This window comes from Halichoeres trimaculatus, unplaced genomic scaffold (assembly GCF_033239565.1).
Source record: "Halichoeres trimaculatus isolate MK-OKI-2021-1 unplaced genomic scaffold, fHalTri1.1 fHalTri1_scaffold_18, whole genome shotgun sequence".
NCBI lineage: Eukaryota > Metazoa > Chordata > Actinopteri > Labriformes > Labridae > Halichoeres > Halichoeres trimaculatus.
Window position 1 is genome coordinate 24,064,280 of NW_027437196.1, and position 26,357 is coordinate 24,090,636.

Here is a 26,357-nt window from a genome sequence, read left to right on the forward strand (position 1 = left end):
TGCGTTTCCACAGCAAACTGTGCCCTCTCGTGGTGGGCGGCGTGTAAGCCGCATGCCGGAAGTCACAGCTGGTAAACAATAGCGCGACGCCTTAGCAGCTTACCTCGCTATTAAATCCAACAAAGAAGAAAACGCGACACAGTAAACAAAGAGCACGGATAGAAGACATGCAGCATTTTGTCCACTTTGTGATTTTCATGTAACTCTCTGTTACAAAGTGCAATCAAGCTTAGTTTCAGAGAGGTCTGTGTGCTGCCAGGAGAAATGCAGCCGCTGTCGGGGTAAGTGACGATTCTTTTGACCAATCAACCGTCTGCAGTGTGTTGCTCCACCTCCTGAGAGCGGATCGGTTCAGTCTGGCACCCATACGAAAGGGTCCCAAAAAAGTGGGACGGCTCGTCTCGGTTTTTAGGGATCCGTCCCGGGATGAGTCAGTGGAAACGCCGCTAAAAGCGCACCGTACCGAGACGAACCGACCCGGACTGCTTGGTGGAAACGCGGCTAAAGACAGCAGGAAACCAGCCACTCCTGGTCCTGCAAGATTTAACGACTGCTGACATAGACAGGACAGTGACAAGTAAGGGTTGGCATGATGTCACTGTTAAAAACAACATATTGGATGTTTGCTTAGACGTGCAGTTCACTTTTCTGTTGTCGTCATAGTATTTTAACCACTTTTTAACTAATGAAAGAATCAGACCCATTAAACTGTCAATCAGTATAACCACAGAAGCATGACAAGTGTTAAATAATTCACCTTCCTAGAAGTTATAAAATGGGCTGAAGAAATAAGCTATTTGTTATGAAATATCATCTCAAAGAATATTTAACATATTTAATTTCTACACTTGATAACATGAGGTGTTGTTGTACTGAGCGAGTCAGCATGCTGTAAACATCCATGTTTCTTTCTCTGTTTTTGGGTCAGTTTAAAATCATCGTAAATTTCATTTTTACAGAGTGGTAGACTGATAAAATTATATTCATGGTATTTTTTTTAAATCTTTTTTTAATTCATTATTTTTTTTTTTACAATATCTGACTGTGATTTCTACAGGAAGTGTGTTTGTCTCGTCCCATCAGTGAATGCTGCGGAATATCTCAGCACCATCTCAAAAGCTTCTCTACACACTCATTACTGCAAAAGTTGCATGCTGAATTGTGTCAAGCTATAGGTAATTGATGAATCCACAGCCCATAAATTAAAGAAAAAAAAGAAATATTGGAAATAATGATAATAATGAATTGATTTCTCATCAAAACCAAACACCAAGTACAGACCCCAACTGTAAATCATGACATATATAAGATATGTTGAGGTGATCTGTGATCAATGAGCAGCATTAATTACTATCAAAAACAATATAATAGTTATAAAATCCTGCACTTAATGGCAACACCTACAGCCCAATAACTTATAGCACTTTGTCACACTTACTAGGCTTTTCCTTCTAAATTCTTGCTTGTGTTGTACATTGCTTTTTACAAAAGCATCAGCTAAATGAAACTGTAGAACTGTGGAGTTGCACACTGTTGGTAGGAGCACAAAAATGATGAGATTAAATTCAAATAATTGTCAGTTGACGTAAGAAAAACTGACATTTTTCTTATTTTCCTGCGCCTTGTCAGAAGTCTAACAAAGACAAAGCTGACCCTGGTTAAAAAAATACTTAAAGTACTTCCATTTAAAATAGGCTGATAACAAAAAGTGAGGTAAAAAGAACAGTGTGGACAAAAAATGTCTTTGTCCTTCATCTGACCCTGACAAGCATGTAGTATTAACCTTGTGTCTCACAATGGAGCTGTGACCTCATCTGCTCTGATTTAATGTCAGAAAATTGACTTGGAAGACCAAGAGCCCTGCTTCCCCATGTTTACTCTTTAATAAAACAGTTTAGATTGTCATCTCTCCTTGTCATTCATAAGTTTTCCCCAAAATGTCAGAATACTTAAGTCATTACCTTTTATTCTAAACAAGTCATCAGCTGACATGGACTCATTAAACATCATCATCAGCTCAAACTCTCCAACAGCCTCATCACTCACTAAGACACACTGAGCTGTTTGTTTCTGTGAGTAGGGAACATTTCTGCTTTATAGACGGACAGTTGCTGCTTTGGCTTTCTTTCTCTTCATGGATATGTTATTTCAGCCGGGCTCAGACATATTGCCTGGCGTGTGAGATGTGACAGTTGTGGTTGGAGGACAGATGCTGAGATCGGCTCAGCAAGGTCAGGAAGCACACAGCCGCCAGGGCTTGACTGACAGCTCGATGTGGAGTGTGTCTTATACCTGTTAAGTTACTGAATCATGAAGGCCAGACGTGGGGTTTGGGATTGGGTGGGCCACATACGGCCCCACTCACACACTCCTTATCGGGTTGATTTTTTCTGTCTCAACCTGTTTGTTTATCTCCAGGAAAATAGTGGTCACTGACAGAATATGATGCTTTGTTTTCTTAAAGACTGAGTAGAAACTTTCTGACCTAATCAGATCTGTCGCTTCTTTAAGTGGACCAGGATTTTGAGCCAAAAGTGACGTCGTGGTTTTTAAATCTGACTTTGATTGTGAGTTATTGCACATGGCAGCAAGTCAATACAGCGAAATTGTAAACTCCATATTTCTGCCGGCATCTCACCCTGGCTGCTGTGCTCTCTATTTTCTGTTAAAGACAGAAAATAACAGCCATGTCCTATGGATGTCTTATCTCAACTTTCCCAGGTATCGACCAGAAACTGGACCCTCTCGTCTGCTCCCAGCATTCACAGGTAGCTGCTGTCATTTGTCTGAAACAGGTCTTTTGGGGGAGATTGGCACAATTGAATGAATTATAGGAATTATAATAACCATGGCAACACCAAAGAAAAGCACAAAATGACACAGGAGACGTGCTATTAGGTAGGAATGGTGCCATCACATTGATTGTAGGAGCACTTTGCTGTTACCTTCCCAGTGTTTTGGGCTGTCATTTAGAGCTGTCTTCAAAGTGTGTGTGTGTGTGTGTGTGTGTGTGTGTGTGTGTGTGTGTGTGTGTGTGTGTGTGTGTGTGTGTGTGTGTGTGTGTGTGTGTGTGTGTGTAGTTAAGGTTGCACACTCACACACACTAATCAATAGTCAGGGGTATTCCTGCTCCTGTGTGCTTCAGTAAACCATGAGATGCTGTGATATTCTCAGCTTTAGCTTCACACACATGAACATGCCGTGCATCCAGCATCACAGCCCTGTGGCTAAATCACCAAGCTAGCAGGTGGTGAACATTCGGCATGTTCTGCTTCACTCCCTGCTCCAATAAATTCAACTTCTGCCTCTTAAAAAAAAAAAAAAAAACTCCTTTTTTTCACCAACTTTTTGCTTCTTGGGTTGAAAGATTTGAGAATGTGCAGGTAATAAAAAAAAGAAACTTAGAGAAGAAGAAAATGTGAATTAACTTGGAGTTTTGTAGGAAATCACAGCGTGACAGTGACAGCTAGGATCTGATTCAAAGGTCGTTAGCATCACACCCAGCTTCACCTTCCGTTCTGTCTAATTGAAAAGTGCCACCAGGTGTGAAGTCCACACGCTGGGGTGAAAATTGAGGCCCGAGGACTCTCTTTGGTTTGTGGCAATTTGGACGAGAGCCTGAGCTAGAATGCTCACTTACGACTGGCACAGGAGAGAGGAAGGGAGGGGAGGCTGGAGGAGGGAACCAGACGGCTCCTGCTGGTGTCACACAGGAAAGACGGTGTTCACAGGATGTAATGTGTGCAGTGCAGGAGACGGTGCAAAATGCTGCGGGGTTGCACTGAGCCAAATCCAGCTATAGTTACTGGAAGACGTCTGGCAGCAAAGTGTGTCTCTTTGGATGATTTTCATTTGGTCATTTTAAGCACAAGGGTGAAAGAAGAGAGTGAAATTAAAACTAATACAGACACACGTCTCCAGCTGTCCACAGATGCTACAGTGTCACTTAATGGTGCTTAAGTGGGACCGCCCTCTGAGGAGTCGACCCTGCTGTCCTCTCACTCCACAGTCTTCAGGCTCATCTTCCTGTCAGCCATCAGAGCAGGAGATGAAGCAGAGGGACCTTTGATAATTTGGGGTCCAGACTCCTTGAAAGGGATGGTAGCATGCCTCAGTGAGAAATAACTGACATAAATTATATTTGTAAAAAAAATTCCCTTTTTTGCCCCTTCCCTTGTGGTGTTTTGAAAATGTGTCACGCCATGGCTGATTTGTTGACATTTGTTTATTTTTCTGAGGAAAGATTGAGCTCTTAAGATGCAATTCCACCCCTTAAACAATCACGACTTGTCAGTACATGCTCAGAGGGAGAAAACTGACAACAGCCCAAATATCAGACTGCGGATGATTGGCCAGACACTGAGTCCTCTGCTTCTTCGTCCTGATTAACTTTATGTCTCTGTCACTCCCAGTGCTCAACACTTCTGTCTTTAACATCAACGTCAAAACAAAGATAAACAAATTGTGTTTTAGATTACTAATGTTCTCCTGATGGTTTATTTGTAAAAGGTTAAAGTGTTTCTCTTTGTCTGGACCAAATGAACTGAACTGAAGGTGTAGGAGTGACCACCAGGACCCTCTTTATCTTTCACCGTTGTATACACAGCCCACATACTTAGCTCATACAAGGAGGGCAACCTTTATCAGGTGGGTACCGTCCATACATGGGCCTTCAAGTCAGGGCCATGTGGCTCAACTAACAGCCTCCCCTGTCATCAGATCAATAGGCCAACATGCCACTGAAAGAGGGACTGAGACTGTAAGAGAGCGTGATGGACAGAGATGGAGGAAATAGCGTAGAAGAAAGAAGATGGAGTGGAGCTATTAGTGTGACCTCTCACCTTACAGCTCAATGTTTCAACAGCCAGCACTTGGTCAGAGGGCAGAGACAGAGAGGAGTGAAGCTGTGATCCGTGTGGATGGATGCAGCCAGGTGGCCTCTGGAGCCACAGAGCTCATCTGTCTCTGTCTCTGTCTCTGCCAGAGGGAGGCAGAACATCTCTGCTTCAATATCGTGGAAAAGAGTCGGCACACGAGAACGACTGGCCAGAGGGCTGAGAGTGCTTCAGTGCAGATCTGGAAACCTGTGACCATTTGTTTCCTGATAGAAGTATTTTGGCAAACTGTTCTTCAAATCTTTAAGGAATAAGACAGAGGGTTGCATTGGCTACTATTGTAAAGTTTTTGGTTTCCTGTATTTAGCACAAGTCAGGATGTTCTTCTTCATTGGTTATTGTAGTTTAACTGTCAACAGAACATAACCTGCATAACAATAGACTCGTGTAGAAGCATTTTTTTCTTTTCTTTTTGCACAACTTTATTTTCACAAAACGCACTTACTATCATGAATTCAGCCAATCTTATGCTTGATGAAATTGAAGTTGTTGGTGGTGTCATAGGCTCTGTATTTCAGAGTGCATTAGCCAAGTGGTTTGCTTTGGGTTTTCATGGGTAAATACATACATTTGGACTTCTAAGGAGGAGGCTTGGGTGGAGGAGGCAAAGTTTTAGCAGAAACTATGATCCAAACATCAGCCTGTCATCTCATAAAAGCTGGGTGTATGACTTCCATGTCCTACATGAACTTACGTAAGCTTCATGAGTTGCAGCTTCTCCTTTAAAACTTTTCCTTTCCCTCTGTGAAGGAGCCCTTTTTTGTTGTTCAAACCAGACTTTGAGTGTTTGGTATTCACCCTTTTCATCTAGCTTTTCCAATCATCCTGTTCTTTTTTTTTTGTTTGTGAACATAAAGATTATGAGAAACAGAACCATTGGGAAACTACTGAAACATGCACTGTTCATGCTTCACTTTATACCTCAGCCAGGTGAAGTATCAGCAAATTGAACATGGCGAGGGTTATGAGATCTTCACCTTTCTGAAACGATGAGAAAACTCCTTTTGAGGATGAAAGAAGGAATAATGAGTTTTGATGGTAGAAAACATCAAGATGTTCAGAGTAAAGGGCCCTTTAATATTTTCTTTCACTCTTTTCTCTTCTTGCTGGAAATGAGGTGGGTGCGCCGTGTCTACTGCTGGATGTTGACATTTAGTAATGCTCAGCCTGCAATCAGCCACAGTGGTCTCTTTTCTTCAGATTTCAATTTTGTTGGGTCTGTGTTATAAAACATAAACATCACAGACATATCTGCAAATAACAGTGACATTTTTTTTAATCATGTATACAGGAGTGTGAATAAGCAGATTTTTCTACACACATGTGAACACCTTAATATCCTGTGTATGATCAAAAACAGGACAGGGCTCAAGTCTATGTACACTGTGAATGTGCTCTTTTTAAAGTGTTGGTATTGGATGACCAGGAGTATAAATAAGTTGGACACTGATTAAATAAAGCTTTTCTTTTGCTCATACCATATGTTAAAAATGTTGTATAATGCTGGTGTTTTAAAAGTTAAATGCTTTACAGTGTTTGGAGAAAGAAGACTAAACAGTCCATCAACCTGTGCACATTTCAGTTCATTCAAGCATAAATTGGCATAAATTGAACTTTTCACAACATTTTCTGTGCTCAAGTGATTTTTCTCTTCAAACCACAGTCAATATTAAATTTTATGCCCGAACATAAAAATTAACAACCACTGTAATCACTTTGGCTGTGATGCGTTTCAGCTGTTGACTGTGAACCCGTTTAGCCTTCACATTACAAATGATTGCTTCATAAATCCCACCATACAGTGTGTGAGTGTATATGTGTGTGTGTGTTTGAGAGGTTTGGTTCTGTAACAGTCTTGAGCCTTGGGTACAGTGTGTGTCTGCTTCAGTCCATATGACTCATTATAAGCTATCTTTAATAACAGTGTTAGAGGGGCAGTAGTTACACAATCATGATGTGAACTTGTTCCTTAGCTGCATGAATCACATGAAACTCTTCCAGAAATACCAAGAGCCTCTTTGTGATAGAGCCAACCTCTCTGAACTATTAATCACTAAGTGGGCAATGTTTATCCCCATGTGACCTCCTGCACATCTCATTCAGATATGTGTGTGACTGCTGACTTATGTGTGACAGCATCGTGATATTCCTGTTTTGTTGCTTTTGTGCCTTTGACCGAGCGTATAAAAGGCTCAAGTGTTCCTCAGGACAGCAGAGGTCACTACAGGCTGAATGAAAACATTTTAAATAACAGCATTTTGATAACAGCAGAGATAGCAGTCAAGAGGTTTTCATGTAAACAGTAATTGCATTGACAGTACTCAGGTTCAGATGATTGTGGTTGTTTTGCTGTGGTGTCATTAGGAAGGGAATGTTGATTCACACGGACAGACAGCGGTTGACTCAGATGACCTTCTGGGGAAATAATGTAAACCACTCAAAAAACACTGAGGGAATAAGAAGAGCCAACGAATAAGGCACAGGAACACTCACACTGTTTGTATGAACCTGCTCAAGGTGCAAAGTTATTCACTACTATTTGTTTTAAACCCAGTTTTAGAAAACTTAAACCAGCAAAATGAATTATTATTTTGCAGAAAAACTGGTCTAGAAGCTGCAGGACTTTCAATGAATAGACTACAGACAAGGCCCACTGAAGACCAAAGGCTAACATCAGTTACATGTGAACTAGGGATGCACCGATCCAACTTTTCTGGTCCCGATGCCAATACCTGATTTTGGAGTATTGATACTGATACTGATAGTGATCCTGATCCGATACGAGTGTTGAATAATAACCTGTATGCTCTGCTGTGGGATAAGACTGGCATTGTTTTGAGTAAAAGTCAAAAGTTAATAACATATGGAATTACTGAAGTTAATATTCATTCAAACTATAAGTGTTTAAATGTTTAACGGCAGTTTGGTAAAAAAAAAAAAAAAAAAAAAAAAAAAAGCTTCAGAATTTACAGAAATGACTATTTGTTTGTAAAATTTGATCCCTTGCAGATTAAATCAAAGTTTAGTCTTAGTGTCAAGTTTGGACCAATCCTTTACCACCGATACCCAATCCAGCTTTGAGGGGCTGGATCGGCTCCAATACCTGATACCAGGATCGGATTGGTACATCCCTAATGTAAACCCAGGGCAGGTATCAGTAAACTGGTTCCTGTTAAAAATCAATTAGCAGTGGTTTGATCCATCCACATCATTAGCATTTATGCTAAACTGTTCTCTTGTAGATTTTTTTCATTACACTGGAGTGGCTGGACACTGCGTTGCATCACGTGACATGCGTACCCACCAACGTAGACTTTGACAAAGCCCCCATGCTTCAACATTTTGTCTGTACTTTTTTAACCTCAGTGTGCTGCACTAAAATCTCCCCATGTTTGCAACTGCCAAGTTTTATTGCCAGGTCTGACAACACATTTCCTACACAGTACTTATGAACGAGCCTTTAATTGGTGAAAAATTGGGAGTTCAGCAGTAGAACGGGTTAAAAAGCAGGAGACCCCTGCAGAAATTTGGAGTGTTGACATGTATGGATGTGGATTGAATTCCCAAGACAATGGCAGAAGTGATCAGAAGCTTGGCTTTACCTCCCCAAAAAGAACACAAACAACACGAAGTGCAATCCCCGCAATGCTATGGTATCACTCAATGATGGTGACACCACCAACATGTTGAAACATCTGTTGACACACAACGTTATGCCAAAAGTGTCATGACAGTTATTAACACATGGACTCAATAAAATGCTGTTCACACAGAAAACCAGTGAAGCAGACTTTTTGTACACAGAAAACTCACAGGAGGTATTGATGAGGGAATGGATGGCATTGGTATCAATAAAATTCATCAATACTCATCCCTGTTGGTGAGAAATCTCTCCTTACACTGCATACAGATGGCTGCAGCTTAGCCCATAAAAGCACTCTAGGTGGGGAGCTTCAATACTTCTGGTTTGGTGGTAGATACAAGCATTTTCAAACAAGTACTGTATAAAGAGGAAGTAAATACTCTAGCTTATGATCATGCTTCTTTTTTTCTTTTTTATTTTGAAGGTCATAGAATCAGTGCTTTGCCTCCATTCATAAAATGTCTTTCATAATAACCTTTTAACTTTTTCACCTCCAGCTAGTTCTTGCCCAAAAACCTGCACTGTTGGTCGATTTGGCAGAGAATGAAGCGTGTTCACCGGCTTTAACACCTGCTTCTCTTCCTCTTATCACCAGCTGTGCATGGTTGGTAAAAGACAATGGTGTTAAAACAATGACTGAGTATCTCCATCACACCTCACTGCGCCAAATTGCCACTGAAAGTGCCAAAAAAGTCTCCTTTTGCCCTTTCTACCACTCTGACTTTAGCTGTTTATCTTTGACATCTTGTTCCTTTTTTTTTGTCTGATCAAAGCTGATGTAATGCTGCAGTTTTGCTCTACTGCAGAGTTACTTTTCAGGCTGACTTGCTACTACAATTAGTTATTTATCTTTCACGTCCTCAGCATGGCCTCTTCTTTAGCTGTCCACTTGGTGTATCTTTTTTTAGCTCTTCAATTGCAGAGCTAGCTGCTCATGTCTGGAAGTCCTGATGGAGATATTTCATAAAGCTCGGGGAGGACAGCATGCTGAGTTTCTAATTAAAACCATGTCCTCTGTTAGCAAGAGAAGTCTGCCCACAAGAGTGAACGTAAGGTGATCATAAGTTATAAATTGTCTTTGAGACTGCATATTGTGAGTGCAGAGTAATGTGAAACACACACCCAACTTTACAGAGCTTCTTTTGACGAAACATTGACTCTGGATATAATTCCACCACACAGCGAGCCTTTTCCAGGTGACTGCTGTGCTGAAATCCTCAGTGTCTGATGCAACAGAGAGGTAACTCCACTTAAAAGCCACAGGAAAGTAAAGGCTGATATAACAATGGCCCCAGTGGACACACAACCGCAGGGCATCTCTTATTGACACTGCCACACTTTTATTAAAGTGACTGTAAAGCAGCCTGACGACAGAGTGGTGGGTTTGGGTAGGAGAGGAGTTAGAGAAGTGACTTAATGGAGTTGTGCAAGGATTCGAAGGACAAACCTGAACTATTTCAAAAACACCAGCCTGTTCTCATAATTATATAGATCAAAACAAAATACACAGCAAATACTGTGCAACTAACAGGGATCACACAGTTCTTTCCTAACTTCTTATTACAGAGTCTTCCTCTTCTTGAAGGGTTTGGGGGTTGCGGACACCTAAAGGTAGCATTGGTGTTAGGGTTGTCACTGCATGAAGCGTGCATGTATGAAGTCCGGGTCTGTTGAACGTGGCAATACTAACTAGGTTAAGTTGTTAATTGAGGTGTCCTACAGGTAGATTAGAGGGATGCTAAGACTAAAGCTTCGTTTCCACCAAGCAGTCTGGTTTAGATCAGTACGGTTTGGTTTGGGTTGACTTGGTCAAGCCTGGTCCTGTTTGCGTTTCCACAGCCACCCGCGCCCCCTTGTGGTAGGGGGCGTGTAAGCCAGATGCCGATAGCTGCATGAGTCAAGTAACAGTGTGACGCCATAGCAGTGCGACACAGTGTACCCACAGTGTAAATCCAATGAAGAAGAAAAACGGGACATGTGGCTCTTTGTTACAAAGCACAATCAAATTTAGTTTCACAGAAGGCTGTGTGCCGCCAGGAGAAATACATCAGCTGCTGTCACACAGTAAGTTACAATTATTTTGACTGATCAATGGACTGCAGTGTTGTAGCTTCGGGGATCGGATCGGTGTAGTGTGGCACCCCTACAGAGGGGTCCTAGAAAGTGGAACAGCTCGGCTCTGTTATTTGTGGATCTGTCCTGGGATTAGTCAGTGGAACTGCCGTAAAATGCATGCTGTGCCGAGAAAAACAGAACTGAACCACTTGGTGGAAACAGGGCTTAACTTATGAAACACCAGTGATGACAGAGCTCAGTTGTTGACCCCAGTGATATGCTGGATCTTGCTGTCCACCCGTCTTCAGGCTTTTGGTTTTTGGACATGAGGTGCTAGGTACCAGGTGACTTGTCAATACAGGAAGTTTGCTTCGCTGAGCACCAGTATGTTTTATCCAAAGTTCATAAAGAAAGTGAAAAAATCAAAAATGACTTTCATTAAATGCACTGTGCTATGGTCACAGAGAATAAAATGTGATTACTCTGTGTATAATTTCCTATAGTATATAAACAGTTATAAACGGGTATCATTAAAGACTGCATTATCACTATTTTTATTCTGATATTCAGGATTAGGACTTAGCTCAAAGGGCTGCACGGTGGCGTAACAGGTAGCGCTGCAGCCTCACAGCAAGAAGGTCACCAGTTCTGTGTGGAGTTTTCATGCGTGGGTTCCCTCCGGGTTCACCAGCTTCATGCTTACCAGGTTAATTGATCACTCTAAATTGTCCACAGGTGTGAGTGTGGGCGTGAATAGTTGTCTGTCTCTGTGTCAGCCCTGCAATTGACTGGCGACCAGTCCAGGGTGTATCCTGCCTCTCGCCCAATGACAGCTGGGATAGGCTCCAGCCACCCGTGACCCTGAACAGGATAAGCGGTTAAGAAAATGGATGGATGGACTTAGCTCAAATAGTGGAGCAGGTCCTTCTTGAGGGGCAGAGTCCTAGGCTACAGTTTTGACTCCTGGCCTCAGCTGTTTGGTGTCTGCCCTACTCTCCTCCCTCCATGTTTTCCTTCAGCTGACATTTCATCAGGGACAAAAGACCCCAAAGTGACAAAGATGGCAGTGATATGCACAGTTCGTGTAAATCAGTTTCTTAAAATCTAAGAAGACATCTATCTATCACTTCATATGTAAGGCCTACCCTGATCTGGTTCATCAGGGATCATAGACAGGATCATAGATTGTAACGGATAAGAGGTTGGTACAATCGGGGATGGGAATGAAAATCACTCCATGAAATGCCTCATACTGCAGAACATTTTACAGCCACAAAAAAAACCTGGACATTGCTTGCTTTTGTTGGAAGGGAAGACTCAGTCCAAACATTAATCTGGTTATCTTGTTATACCTCACTTCTCTGCCAAAACACCCAACTGTGTGAAACCTCTAATATTATTAGCCTACATCACTTCATATCTCATCCAAAAGACTGTTTTCAAAGAAAACTGTTCATTCAGTTTTTTTTCACAAGGATTAAATATTTACACACTAGCTCCAAAGTGTGATGGCATCTCTGTTTCTCTGAATTTTAGAGTCTGAAATTTACTTATATCAGTTTGCGTAAATCTGACTGTGTAAGATTATGTCTGTTTAGTTTGCCTACATCTTTGTATCACAGAGATAATCACTGTTCATACTTCATTTCCTTGATAGTTGTTTTACACCAAATAATAATAATGATTTGATAATGTAACAAATGCAGAATAGATCTGATAGATATTGAAACTCAGTCACAGTTAAGCTCCTGTGTCTGCCTGCTTTAAAAGTTAGAGGTCCAGTTTGGTCCGTCCGACTTACTGCAGTTTCTCACTGTCATTACTCCAGGCCAGCTGATTTACAGTAGGGCCTAAATTCAATTACCCATGGTTCTCTGTCAAGCTGCCCGAGTGAGAAATGGCCTTCATTTCACCTGTGCCGTGTTGGCAGCCATCTTAACTGGTCTAGATGATAGACAAAAGGATGAAGCTTCCAAGATAATCAATTAGTAAATGCAAAAGTACAGAAGCAGAAGAAGAATACGTCCTTGCCACATTAAAAGTTATAGTTTTAGAAGAAAAAGTGATCTGCTTCAATTCTGTTTGACTTTTTCAAACTGACCATTTTTAGCCTGGTTTTGTTTCCGTCTTATCTGGCAGCTGTTTTATTTTGTACTTTTAATTTATTTTTTTCCCTCCTTGCAAATAACAAACCTAGCACAGCTCATTGCCGAGCTGATTGCTGCTCACGTTCACTTTCACAGTAAGCATTAATCGTTTGTAGGGCCCCAGTTAAATTAAATGCCTCTTAGATTCATGTTGGGATCCTGCCAGAGTAAATATTGTTGTCTGCTGCTAGTGATTACACACAATTGTTCTAAAGCTATTAAATTTGCAAAATGGCTCTGTAATAATGGAAACAAAAGCAAAGATCAGGAAGTCCAGGATTTCTGTAAACCTTGTGTAATAGCAAACAGGTGTTCAGTTTAAGTCTGACCTTCAAGACGTCCTGACTTTACCTTATTTTATTTATTTTTAATGGATCCACGTCCACTTAAGTCACCCACTGATACATTTGCAGAGTGAATCTACCGCCTCTATACCACTGCAATGCCACTTCTCATGCTGCAGAACAAGCCGTCTCCTGCCCTTGGAGCTGAGTGTCAGCCTCCGCAGCACTTTTCCCATTGACTTTGACTCCTAAGGAGCAGAAAAGGAGCGATTCAAAGAAGTCCTCAGCAGGGAGGGTCAGGCAGGAGAGAATACAGATCAGGGGAGCTCTCTTCCTGCTCATATTTGTCCTTGGAGAACAGTAAAGGAGAACGGATGAAACTATTCAGCTCTATAACTTCTCACTGTGGGGTTATTGGACTTGGCTCTGGGTCTCAGGCATCATACCATCTTGTGACTTTTCTTGGGGACTCTAAGTGATGTCTTTTCTCCTTTTTGCTGTGTTTATGCTGCCCATTGTTTTGTACTATCATAGGACCCTTCATTTTTGGTAGATTTATCTTGTCATACAACATCTTTGCTTGAAATATTGCAAAATGTAACTAACAGGTAACAAAAGGTGCTTTTTAAGCTGTACTCTTCAAGGAACAACATTTTGTTTCCTCTGAGGAGTTAAGTCTTGTGGAGGTTATACAAATTAAACCAGTAAAAAAAAAAAAAAAAAAAAAAAAAAAAAAAAAAAAAATTGCAATTCATAAGCAGACCAGTAGAGGGCAGTAGACCATCTTTGAATGCTATGAAGAAAAGATGACAGATGTATGCAAACAGGCCAACATCTTTATATGCACGCCACAGTTGGAAGAAGATCCAATCTGTTCTGGTTTTGATCATGCTTTATTGAGCTGCAGATAGACTTGTCGAATCAACCCTTGGAAGGAGACGAGTGCTGGAAGAGGTGTTTTTAAAAACTCAAAACAGCTTCAACCATAGACTCTAAAAAAAAAATGGACGTCCACTTGCTCAGCTCGAAGTGAGGTCTCCACAAAAACCGCTCCCCCTGGTGACTGGCTGCAGTATAGGTTAAAAAATCCGGCTTCCCAGCCATTCCAGATGGGCTGTGGTCAATCTTTGAAGAATTAGTACTCCTCGTAGAAATGTTTCTTACGACTGATTGTTGTGGTGATTTGATGATATCATTTGTCTGTCTTATATTCAAGTCCTCTTTTTTTTCTGAAAAGTTTTGTTTTCATTAGTTAAACAAGGTTAAAAACGAGGTTTTACGTAATGTTTAACGTTGACTGACAGCTGCCGTTCTCATGTATTTTTTTCAGGGATTGAAAAATATGTCGGGAGGTAGAGTCAGGAAGTTATTAGACTCTCGGAAAAAAGAATAAATATAGTCAGTCGGCTCCACTCAGATTCTCCCAGAATCCCTCACAGTCTCTACTGCGCAGACTCTGGCTGCACAACTGCTTTAATGGCTGCGCCTGTGACAGGGTTTTTTGGCTTTAAAACCGTACAGTGGTAAATGGCAGAGCCACGCTGTCCACTATACAAACAGTCAATGGCTCCAACTGCCTGAAGATCTGTAAAGTGCTTCTCCTAGTTTCAAGGTGTTGATGAATTATCCCTGACTAAAGTTATATCCAAGTTCCTGTTGTCAAAAAACACATATTTCATCAAAACATTTTATGTCCTGGAGAAAGTTCCCACAGTAGAAAAGCACCTTAAGTTTCCCCTCTTTGTTTTTTTGTCCTTCAGATTTGAAGCCACATTTCTGAGTTTGCTCATTCAGCCTGCAGTTATCTCTGTATACAGTATTATCTTTGTAATTACTGAGATAAAATGACTGAGCTTACACAAACATGTCAGTAGAGGAGTATCTGTGCATGTCTGACTTTGCATCAGCTTGCACACACATTGTGTTGTCAGATTTTATCAGACTTTGTTTTCACTAATTAGAGGTTTAAAATCCTCCTCCTCCAGTACTGGCTGTACTTTTTAATCATGAGGGAATTCTTCTACATAAAACTAATCCTGACCTGTTCCCACCTTTCTCAGGTAACTACCAGCTCTCTCCGACTGTGAATATGCCACAGGATGACATTGTGATGATCGAAGATGATAGGCCGCCCCTGCTTCCAGCCCACCTCTCCGACCAATCATCCTCTAGTTCCCACGATGACATGGGATTCGTGGGAGAGAACCCAGTGCCCTGGATCCACGAGCTTCCCAGCCAGAATGAATGGTGAGCAGGGGGGTTGTTCTTCTTTTGCAGTATGACATACATTATTTATGACTTGATAGACTTCAGGCCTGGGCAGTGTGAAAGAAAAGGTTACTATTTTTTCTTTTTTTTGGTGATAATTGGATGTCTGGACTGTTCCTTATGGGTGGAAGTTCCCCTTACTGGTCCAAAACATGAGGAATTACATCTCTGGATTGAATATTCTGCATAAATTGGTGGAAAATTCCACAAATATGTAATTTCACAGGGATATATACTGAAAATTTGGCTATTGCACACATTTATTACATAGTGTGATGGCTTCCCTTGGTGGAGTAAACCAGACTATCTGACTTAACAAACCAGAAAATAACATTTTCATATCATTCTGAGTTTGTTCAGGGAAAGTAATGAAGTTTTGCACCAGGTCTGCATTTAGAACCCAGAACTTTTGAGTGATGCAGGTTTATGAGACAGTGTGGTTCTGTTAGTATGTTCTGAACATGGCTAAAGTGTGTATGTTGATGCTCAATGTGTGTGTGTGTGTGTGTGTGTGTGTGTGTGTGTGTGTGTGTGTGTGTGTGTGTGTGTGTCTGTGTGTGTGTGTGTGTGTGTGTGTGTGTGTGTGTGTGTGTGTGTGTGTGTGTGTGTGTGTGTGTGTGTGTGTGTGTGTGTGTGTCTGTGTGTTGAATTATGGATGACCCCAGAGGCAGTGAGGTTGTATGTGAAAACGAAAAGAAAGGACTCTCTCAGGGACTCATTCAGTCAGTCCACCTCTCTAACCCAGCCCTCCTGTGGGGATCCAGTGCCCCCTCCTCCATCTATAAGCAGTATCCCTCCTGAAGCGCTATCATCATATAATTTGAAGCCAGCACTCATCAACCCTGTTAGAGTGCTGGGTCTCTGCAGGGACTTCACCAGTTCAAGCTGTAAAACCCTCAAAGAAGAGTAAAAGAAGAAGCTGATTTTTAGCATCACAGCATCACTCAGCTTTTCTATAGTCACTTAAAGGCGACTTTTAAGCACAGGAAGTTAGAGCTATGTGTCCTTTAAGGTATAATCAGTTGTTCTAACATTATTCATGGCATTTCTTCTATGATTGCAGTGTACAGGAAATGTAAAGACAGGATGTTCCCTCTCATTCAAACAGGAGAGACAGGAACAGTTTTTTTTTTCTTCTTCTCAATCCATACCTCTGTTTCTCCATCCATCCAGTCCATTGTCACCAAGGTGATCTCTCAAAAACACATCCTTAAGGAATCGGAACATAATCATAGTACAGTCATCCACTCAGACTTAAAGGTCCCATGTTATGCTCCTTCCCTGCAGTTTAATAAGGATCATTGATGTCTTCATGAAATGGTAGTAACATGCCAATAAATGAAGCACAGCAGCATTGTTTCCAGGCTCTCATAGCCCCTCTGTTCAGAACGCTCTGATTTAGTGGGCGTGACCTTCATATGTAAATGAGCCACCACTGATACTGCCCTGCTCTTCAGCGTCACTGAGAGCGGCGCCATGAGCTCCAAGTGCACAATGTTTAGTGAAGCTCGTTTACTGTAACATTACAGGCTCAAACAACAGGCTAACCGCAGCTAAAGTTAGCATCCTGAAGCTAACACAGAGACAGGCTTGACACTGAGGAAAAGCTCTTAAATCTGCTCCACAGCACACAGCATTTAAAATACTCGCATTTCCAGGGTCCGAGGTTTGTTGGTGGATGGTTGGTAATGCGCCTGGATTCAGGACTAGTCTATTCGCTAGCCCTCTGTTGTACTGTCCAAAGTTGGAAAAGCAGTCAGCCATGAAGTGACTAGCACACACATGCACAGTTTTATTGAGTGTAGCTGGCACATTTCCCTGATAAATGAACTCTAGCCACTTAGTCTTGTCTTCTTCCGAGCTGGAAAGCTTGAGCATGGAACTATGTTTACAGCCAAAAACAAAGCAGTGATGGCTCTTCAACTTCTGCATTCTCCTCCCTGCTGCTGGAGAGATTTCTCTCGTCGGCAAATCCCCAAAATCCAAACAGCTCGTTTTAGGTCAGGATTTTACATTCACAAGCACTACTAAGTACAGGTTTTGTCATTAAAAATCACATTTTGTGGGCTGGGAGGAAATCCAAAGACCCACAAATTTCACTAAAGGACTTAATAAAGTGATTTTTGCATAATATGGGAATTTAAGACTTAAAGCCACTTTGTAACAGCAGGTGGGGAACGCCTGTGATTAAAATAAAGAAATAATTCAAAGCTGAACAGTTGACTAGAGTGTCCACTCTGTCTCTTAATTTTTGGGTGTCATTTAACCACGTTACCGGAGCTGGTTCATCACTACTAATATCGTCTCAAGGACTGTCCTGTTAAGGCAAACTGGCAAAGTCTTGAAGACTCTGAGAGGACAATATGTTTAGAGTTGAGTGCAGTTTTGTTTAATTTTTTATTTTTTTTCAGAATAAAGACTCTCTTTCCCATGAGCCCCACCACCACTGTCTAAAAGACAGATGAGCAGGCAAATGTGTAATAGTGAGACTATTCCAAGATCACTGACAAAGTCCCCACAGGGCCTTTAAGTAAAATATAAAAGAAGAAAGGGAAATACTAATCGTTATGTAACATAATCTCAGGATAACCAATGCTTTTAGATAACCATAAAATAAAACCTAACCTGAATGATATCAGCACACAGTTTTATTACACATGACTGATAGTTCTGGGATATTAAAGCCTTTATGCAAGGATTATAAGCTGTCATGTTGATCCAGCTCTACTCGCGCTTGCAGATTGCCACAAATTGCCGACATTAGTGACTTTGAGAAGAATCTGGTGACAGAGGCAGACGGCAGCTCCAGCTGTGATAGAGCTCAGTGAGCGGCAGCTTGTAGAAACTGCTACTAAAGTTTATCCTCATCACTTTCTACTTCTGTTACAGCCCTTCGCTCCACATTTTCAGAATAGTGGAAACAGATTTTTAGTCATACCACTCATTTTAAGCATCTGCTGATAGCACTTTTTTTTTCTTTTATCAGCATCGGTTCTCACCAAAATGGGGGCGTGGTTAGCTCCCCTTTTAGAAAAATAGAGGCTTTCATGAATTCTCTTACCTGTGATTGGGTGGTTGAGGTCGCATGTTCAAGGCTACTTCAAAGACCTAGACCCTTTTATTCCAGGAGAAACACTGAATGCCACTAATAGAAAAAGCTCTGTATGTTGATTTCTTTTTTTAACCATCGTTGTTTTTTCCCCAGAGACTGGCTGAGTCACTCTGTCTCTCTTGTATTATGAATGGGTAGATTTACTCTGCATGCTCGTTGTTCATGTGACGTCAGAACTTTGTCATAATGAATCAGATCACAGCATATGGCATGAACTACACTCCAAGTACCAACCTCATTACACACACACACACACTCACACACATACTTATACAACACAACCACAGCATCACACATGCACGTGCGTGACGTGTGCGCACAAGGAAGAAGTGTGCCACACTCCACTGCCTGGGGTTATTGTGAATAATTCATGTCCTCAAAGACACGCACATGCACACACACACACACACACACACACACACACACACACACACACACACACACACACACACACACACACACACACACACACACACATACATCAGGTACACTGTCAGAAGGAGGATACACACACAATGCATTTAAGCAGCTGTTAGTGTTTGACTAAAAGAGAATGACTTTAACTGTTTCTCATTTCCCTTTTCAAGTGCCCCCAACGTTGTACTGCACGCACTCACATTTACTACACACATCCTCTCACACACACTCTCACACACTGCATAAGCAGGCGTACTGAGCCAGCAGAGGATGTGGGTCAGTCAGGCCGCACTGTACTGGAACTGTTACTTTTTAATTAAGCTCTTGCAGCAGAGCACCCAGGGTGCACCCTGTTCAGACTGAATATGTATTGTGCAGAGCTGTGAAAGTCTCACCTCTGGCCCTCCAGGATTATGCAGTCTTGCTTCCCCACAGTACATGCCTCGCCAAGGCCACAGCTCTACGTACATACAGTGCATGCACAAAGCACACAAGTAGCTGATCTGCTGGTAGAATAATAGTCATTCAAGCTTGTTTCTCAGATGGAGTTCAGTGTCAGTTTTTCTCTTTTCTTCTCTTCATTACTCTCACTGTTCACCCCCTGATATCAGTTTGTTTCCTTTCTTCAGTTACCAGAGCTGCGTGACTTAGTTTACATGCAATGCTAAGTCAGTTAGCTTGTTGTATTAATTCAATCACAGCTCACTCCATGCAATTAGTAATACATGGGTTACTGAAAAGACCCCTAATGCTGTTGGTGGTGACTCTTATTAGCCAGATTAAAACAAATGAAAACAAAAATCTTTAGACAGATGCTGTTACTTACTATCAGGCTGATCAACCGTTTATTTAATTCTGCATTTCTTCCTGGAATCTTTCCTCTCATCTTTGACTCTGCAATCATTTTTTACGACTCTCCTGGTGATGTGTTAATGTGTGGGATCCCCAGGATAAATACTTGTTTTGGATACAGAACTCCCATCTCACAGAAGACACATAAATTGACCTACTTTTTTATTCCTCCTGCCAATATCTAATGGGTGTGTGTTTGTGCATTCATGCTGTGTGTGAGGCTGTGTGACGGGTGTGCAGCCTTCTCCTGCTACAGTCTGTGCTGCTGTTATGATGTTGTTAATGCTGTTACCATGTAAACTTTACAGACCTCTTATGAGTATAAACTGGGCTGTAAATATTACAACCTTGTGCTTTTAGATGTCTTTAAAAGTGGCAGTTGTTTTATTTTTATGAATAAAAACACATAAATTATTGTCTTTTTATCAGCTTGGAGGAGAGAGCACGAGTTCTTTCGTATTTCCAGAGCTTTTGTTCAGTAAAACTCACATTTTTCACTGTTTTAATGCACTTGAGTTTAAATCCAGGCAAATACATGCTGTGGTTGTGTTGCTTCAGTCAGCTGTATGTGTAGAACTGAAGGGTTTGTTATTCAGCGAGGTGATGGAAAGCAGCATGTGTTTTCTGTCAGGTTTCACAGAATAAATAAAGGACGTAAATTATTACTTTGCATATCTACACAAGTTCATTTGAGCGCCAGGTCCTGACCTGTCACATTATTCACTCTGTGGTATCTGCCTCCTCCTTCATTAGTTTGAATCTGAATCCAAACAGGAAGGACCACGTCGAAGTGATTTACAGAAAAACAGATAACATGCACCGGCTGATGTGGAGGCTTTGCAGAATAATCTGGATAAATAATAAGATGAAAGGGTTTTCTCTCAGGAGAGGAATGTGGAACAGTGTCAAAAATACAATTTAGAGTAGATTCATGGCAGCTCCCAGTACGGGCCGGTCCATCAGCTGCAAGAGGAATTTATCCAGTTTGCACCTGGTTTTCGTCCCAGAAGTTGATGAAGAGCAGATTCTGGGTGTGTCAGTTTCCAATAACTAGGAGTGTCTTTGTACTTTAAGTGCTCATCGTAGAGTGATGCCAGCAACACGTTAAAGAGACAAGTTTCTGCTGTTAAGAAAGTGCCTCAAAGAGGATTTAGTTGCTTAACATCTCAGGATCTCCTTTGTTGTTTCATGAGTCTCTAAATGTCAAGATTACAGGTAGGTTCTTCTTCTACAGAGCCATACCCTTGTGATACTTTAAAAAATGGTCAACATGGTCTGGCCTAAATATGTAGGGTCCTATCATGGTCTGGATGGCAGCACAAGTTGCTCCTGACCCTGTTGACATTACTTAGTCTTAATGGATCCTTTAATGGATGTGTAAGCTCCTCATAAAGAACATCAGATTTTGGTCAGACCATTAAATAGTTTTCTACTTCTTTATTCAGTCCAACTCCGGTCCAGAGAAGCCTCTTTTTTTTTGTTTGTTTGTTTTTTCATGTTTAAACTAGGTTTCCTCTTTGCATGGCACAGTTTAAACCTGAAATACAGTGATGAACTGGTATTTGAGGTGACTACCACTACAGAGTCATGTCTGTTTTTAATGCAGTGCTGCCTGAAGCCCTGAAGCTCCTGTCCATCCAGTATTGGTTTTGGTCCTTGTCCCTTTTGGACTGAAATTTCTCCAGGTTTTCTGAATTCTTTATTTGGATTTTTTTTTTTTTTTTTTTTTTTTTATTTTTTTTTTGGGGGGGGGCTAGTTATGCCTTAAATTGGATAGAGGAGGATAGTGGATAGAGTAGGAAACAGGGCGAGAATGGAGAGCGGCATGTAGGAAAGAGGCCGCTGGCTTAATTTTAACCTGGGCCGTCTACGCAAGGGCAAACCTCATGAAGTGCAACCTAGACCACTAGGCCATCTAGGCTCTGGTTTTCTGTATCTTTTTAATGAAAGTTTGTTCTGTAGATGACGAAATCCACGAATTCATTCTCATTTTATTCTGAGGAAAATGATTCTAAATCTGTTGAACAACCGTAGACTGTATAAAACATGGACGTAGTCTCGCCGACGTCACCCGTCTGTTTCTGAAACGGAAAATGAAGCACATGGCTATAGCGGCCATATTGGTAGTGGCAAGGGCTTCGCCTACAGCCATAGGGCACCAGTCCTGTTGGTCATGTGACCCTCAGCTGTTCCTCTTTTTGGGGGAGCTCACAATCTTAATATCCTCAGAACGGCTGGGTTAGAAAAAAATTCATCCCTGAAAAGTGGGTGCTGGTAATAAAATTAGCGACTCAGACAGGAGATGGTTTTTGAACCAAGCTGTAAATAGGTTAATTTCTGCTTTGGAAACTGCTTTTTTTTGGCTTGGTGTGTATGAAACTTCCGCTACTTCCAGAGCCAGCCTCAAGCGAACACTCGAGAAACAGCAGATTTTAGCACTTCAGCGTTGTCTCATATTCCCAGACCGGAGGTTTGCTGCTTGTGAAAAACACCCTGGTGAACTTCTCTTCCCTCTGAGAGCCCATCTGGGGTGCCCTTTTGTTTTATATATACCTAATTATGTGACTAACCTGTTGCTAATTAAATTTATTTGTTAGGTGAGTTTCTTTCTTTCTTTTTTATTAGTTCACAAGTTTTTAAATACTTTCTGACCCTGTCCCATTTCTTGAAATGCGTTGCCAGCATCAAAAGTAAAAGAACCATACATCACAACTTTCAATAGAATATAGGGTTTAAATAATTCACAAACTATCTGAAGCTGTTCTCATCAGCATTTGACACACTGTCCCATTTTTTCAGGTGAATTTGAGTTATAAAAGAGAAAACACAAAGGAAAGTAATAATGTTCTCTTAAAATCAGGTACACAGACTATATCCCTTCGTTGCATCAGCCCCCGCGCCTGGATGAATATTTCCTTTTCATAAAAGTGTTCTCCTGGTAGTTGATCTGATCCTCAGAAAGACAGCACCAACTTCCCTCAGAAGCAGAAAAAAAGCAGTGTTTCAAAGTAATGCAAGCATCCTGCAAACACAGTCCCATGCTCAGGAGACGTTTGTAAGAGTGTGAACCTCCACTTACAAAGTGCAGAAGCAAAACAACTTTGAAGCCGAGGCTCTTTGAGAGACTGAGAACTCGTCTCCTTCAAACAACACAAACTCCTTGTGTTGTTTAATGCTGCAAACTCTGTGTTTTTGGTTTCCTGCTCATTTAGCAGCTTAATGGGTTTATATACAACAAGTTTTATGATACATATAAAGATATGGAACATAAACCAACTACTTTTGGTGCATTAATGGATAAATTATTAAATGGGGTAAATAAATAAATAGGGTAAATAAATAAATAAATAAATAAATAAAAATCCAAAACCTTCATCAGCTCAAGAAAAAAAAAACAAAAAACAAAAACAAAACCAGCCTTAGTTTAAAAAGTGTTACATTAGGCTTGTTCTCCACCGTAGCAGGTATTTGCATGAGGTATTTGGGCAGATTTGGGCAGTATGTTCCCAAACTTGTTTGAGAGGGTTACACTTTGAAAGTATTTCTTTTCCAAGTGTGTGACATACTAATGCCTGATACATCTTTTCAATGTGTGATGAATCACTCCCACATGAAGAGTTCTGTCAATACCCAGATAAAAGCAGACCTCCACTGTCCCCAGGCTTGGACCTCATTCTGGGTATCAGTGACTGAGAGGAGGAAAGGTGTCAATTCTGGTTCAGGTCAGAGAGGAGAGAAATGGACAGCCAGAGAGAAACCCAGAGAAAGAAAGAGCGAGAACTAGACTGTGTCCTTCTCTGTCTTTGTGCCATGTCACAGGTGGAAACATCATTTCCCCGGCAGCTCTGACACACTCTGTCAAACAGCAGAGATGGGAAAGGACTCCCGACAAACAGACACGCACACACACTGCTGCACAGGCACCCTCGGTCTCACGAGTGTTTAGATACACATTGGCTGGTAAACAATTTCACAAATTAACATATAAAGTGGAAAAGGTCCGCATAGACATGAACAAACAAACTTCTGAGCTAACAATGCAGGCAGACTGCCTACTTCACTTGACTACCTAATAGTCTCTATCGTCAGTAATGTAACTAAGAATCACAAGTCTTCTATGGAGCACGGGTGTTTTTCCCATCAGGCTATCAGCAGAACTACATACAGCTGCAAACAGCCCTGTAGCACATGCACATTAACTCTGACACAGACACAGTTTGACTAATCTCAAATGTCCATGTAGATGGCTGTGATTTTAACGTCACACACACATTAAGTGGAGATGTTTTTATATGCTAATGGTGTCCTCCAGCTTTATGCATATTAAACATGTCTCTGCGGCTGAAGAATGACATACTCTCTGTCTCTTCTGTGCTCACCTTGAGTGAGTCTGTATGTAGATCCTTGAGTTGTGTAATGTATGTCTGCATTATCAACCATTTATGGATTGAGATACTGCAGTCACACCAAAACACCTTTCAAGTATTGGCAGGTCTCACTTCAACAGAGGACAGCAGGTTACATAGAGGCTCCTCTCTGGAAGATTCCATTGGTATGACTTCAAAAAAGGTTCTTGAGGTTTACTCAGGAAAGTCTAGAAATATAAACCTCAATCAGCTCTTAGCATACAGAAGCAGCAGATCTGTCACATGAGATTGAACCTTGAAATCATTGTCAGTTACAAACAGTATGAGCTGGAGTGTCATCATGTCAGTATGTGGACCATAAGCTGCATAATACCTGGACATAGTCTTGTTGATTACATCCATCTGATTCTGAAAAGAAGCTTTGTTGGTGTTGAAAAAGCTTGACTCAATCTGGCTTCATTTGAGTCAGGATCATTACCTTTAAAAAAAAAAAAAATGTGACGTCCGCTTGCTCAGCTCGAAGTGAGGTCCCCACAAAAACTGCTCCCCCTGGTGGCTGGCTGCAATATAGGTTAAAAAAAAATCAGGCTTTCCAGATGGACTGTGGTCAAACTTTAAAAAATTAATACATCTCGTAGAAATGTTTCTCACGTCCGATTGTTGTGGTGGTTTGAAGATGTCATTTGGCTGTCTTGTATTAATGTCCTCTTCTTTTTGGAAAAGTTTCTTTTCAGTATTTATATAAGGTTAAAAAAGAAGTTTTACGCAACATACAACGATGATTGACAGCTGCCGTTCTCGTGTATTTTTTTTTTCAGGGATTGTAAAATATGTCAGTAGGTAGAGTCAAGAAGTTATTAGTAGGGATGTCCCGATATTACATTTTCACTTCCGATACGATACTGATACTGCAGCACTGAGTATTGGCCAATACCGATATTAATCCGATACGATATCAGCATTAAACATGCATACTTTTTTTACTTATTCTGTAGTATGTCTGTCATGTTAGAAAAGGCTTGATTCAGTGATATTATTCAAACAAAGAACAGTGGTCAGCAACAGTAGGTATGAGGAAAAACTGACCCATTTATCATTAACCATGGGTAACAGAAATTTTAACATTAAACATAAAAAATACTAGTAATTGAATAAAATAAAGAATAAATTAGAAGACCCAGAAAATAACCTAAATAAATCAAATTAAAACGGCAGGACCAGGGTCTGGAATGGACTGATTATATTGGAGATTTTAGATGCATTCCGATTACGATACCGATATTTGTTTTTTTGCTGATATCGGACCGATATCCGATATCAATATCGGACTGGGACACCTCTAGTTATAAGACTCTGGAAAGAAAAAAAATATATATATTGTTGTTGCCTAGCTCCACTCAGATTCTCCCAGAATCCCTCATTGTCTCTACTGCGCAGACTCTGGCTGCACAACTGCTATAATGGTGGCGCCTGTGATGGGGGTATTTTGGCTTCAAACTGTACAATGGTAAATGGCGAAGCCACACTGTCCACTCTACATACAGTCTATGGTCAGGATGAGGTAAAGAGGGGGGTCTTTAGCCTCTTTTCAGACAGCTACAGGATGATACCTGTCAGTCACAGCCATGCCCTTATATGGGCAAAACTTGTATGTTTAAAAACTTAAAAAGCGACAAGTAATGGAAAAAAAAAATTGCCTTCCTTTTGGGGTCTATTGATGGAAAAAAAAAGGTACTCAGACCCAAACTATTGTTTGCTGTAAAGATCAACTTAAAAAAAAAAAAATAGGGTAAAGGTTTCCAGTGTTTCTGCAGCCAGCCTCAAGTGGACACTTGTTGAGCTGCAGTTTGTAGTACGTCCAAACAGGCTTCATATTCAATGGCTGAACTTTTCAGCTTAGGTTGGACAACACTCCACTAAAAATCCAAAGCCTTGTGTCCAGTTTTGTGTGTTTTAACGTAGATACAGTCTGGGACCCTGTAGTCTCCTAAATTCACATTTTTGTAAGCTGTTGGATAGCCGCTCACCTTTATAAGGTAGCTGAAATCTCCTGGAGGTCTGCAAGTACACATACATAAACTAACCATTCCTCCTGCTGGTTCAAAGGTAGAACAGTGTTTCCCACTCTGTCAGTTTGAAGGAAAGCAAGCATCATCGCACAGAATCCCACTTTTTCCACAAGCTGTGTAAAATCATCTTTTGTAACAGGTGAGAGGGTAGAACTCAGTATGAGTGATGAAAGTCACCTGCACACACACAAAAGCAAACACACTCTTACCACACAAACAGAATTATCTTTCCTGTCTGCTTCTTGTCA

At 41.1% G+C, this 26,357-nt stretch overlaps 1 protein-coding gene across 2 annotated transcripts in view; it reads left to right on the forward strand.

The window, feature by feature from the left end:
* Window positions 1–26,357, forward strand: part of LOC141807267 (partitioning defective 3 homolog) — a 540,268-nt gene that overhangs the window by 337,394 nt on the left and 176,517 nt on the right. For both annotated transcript variants that reach the window (XM_074693146.1, XM_074693147.1), the window contains exon 16: window positions 15,085–15,271. In XM_074693146.1, coding sequence (XP_074549247.1) covers window positions 15,085–15,271 — 187 coding nt within the window. The remainder of the gene's footprint in view (window positions 1–15,084; window positions 15,272–26,357) is intronic.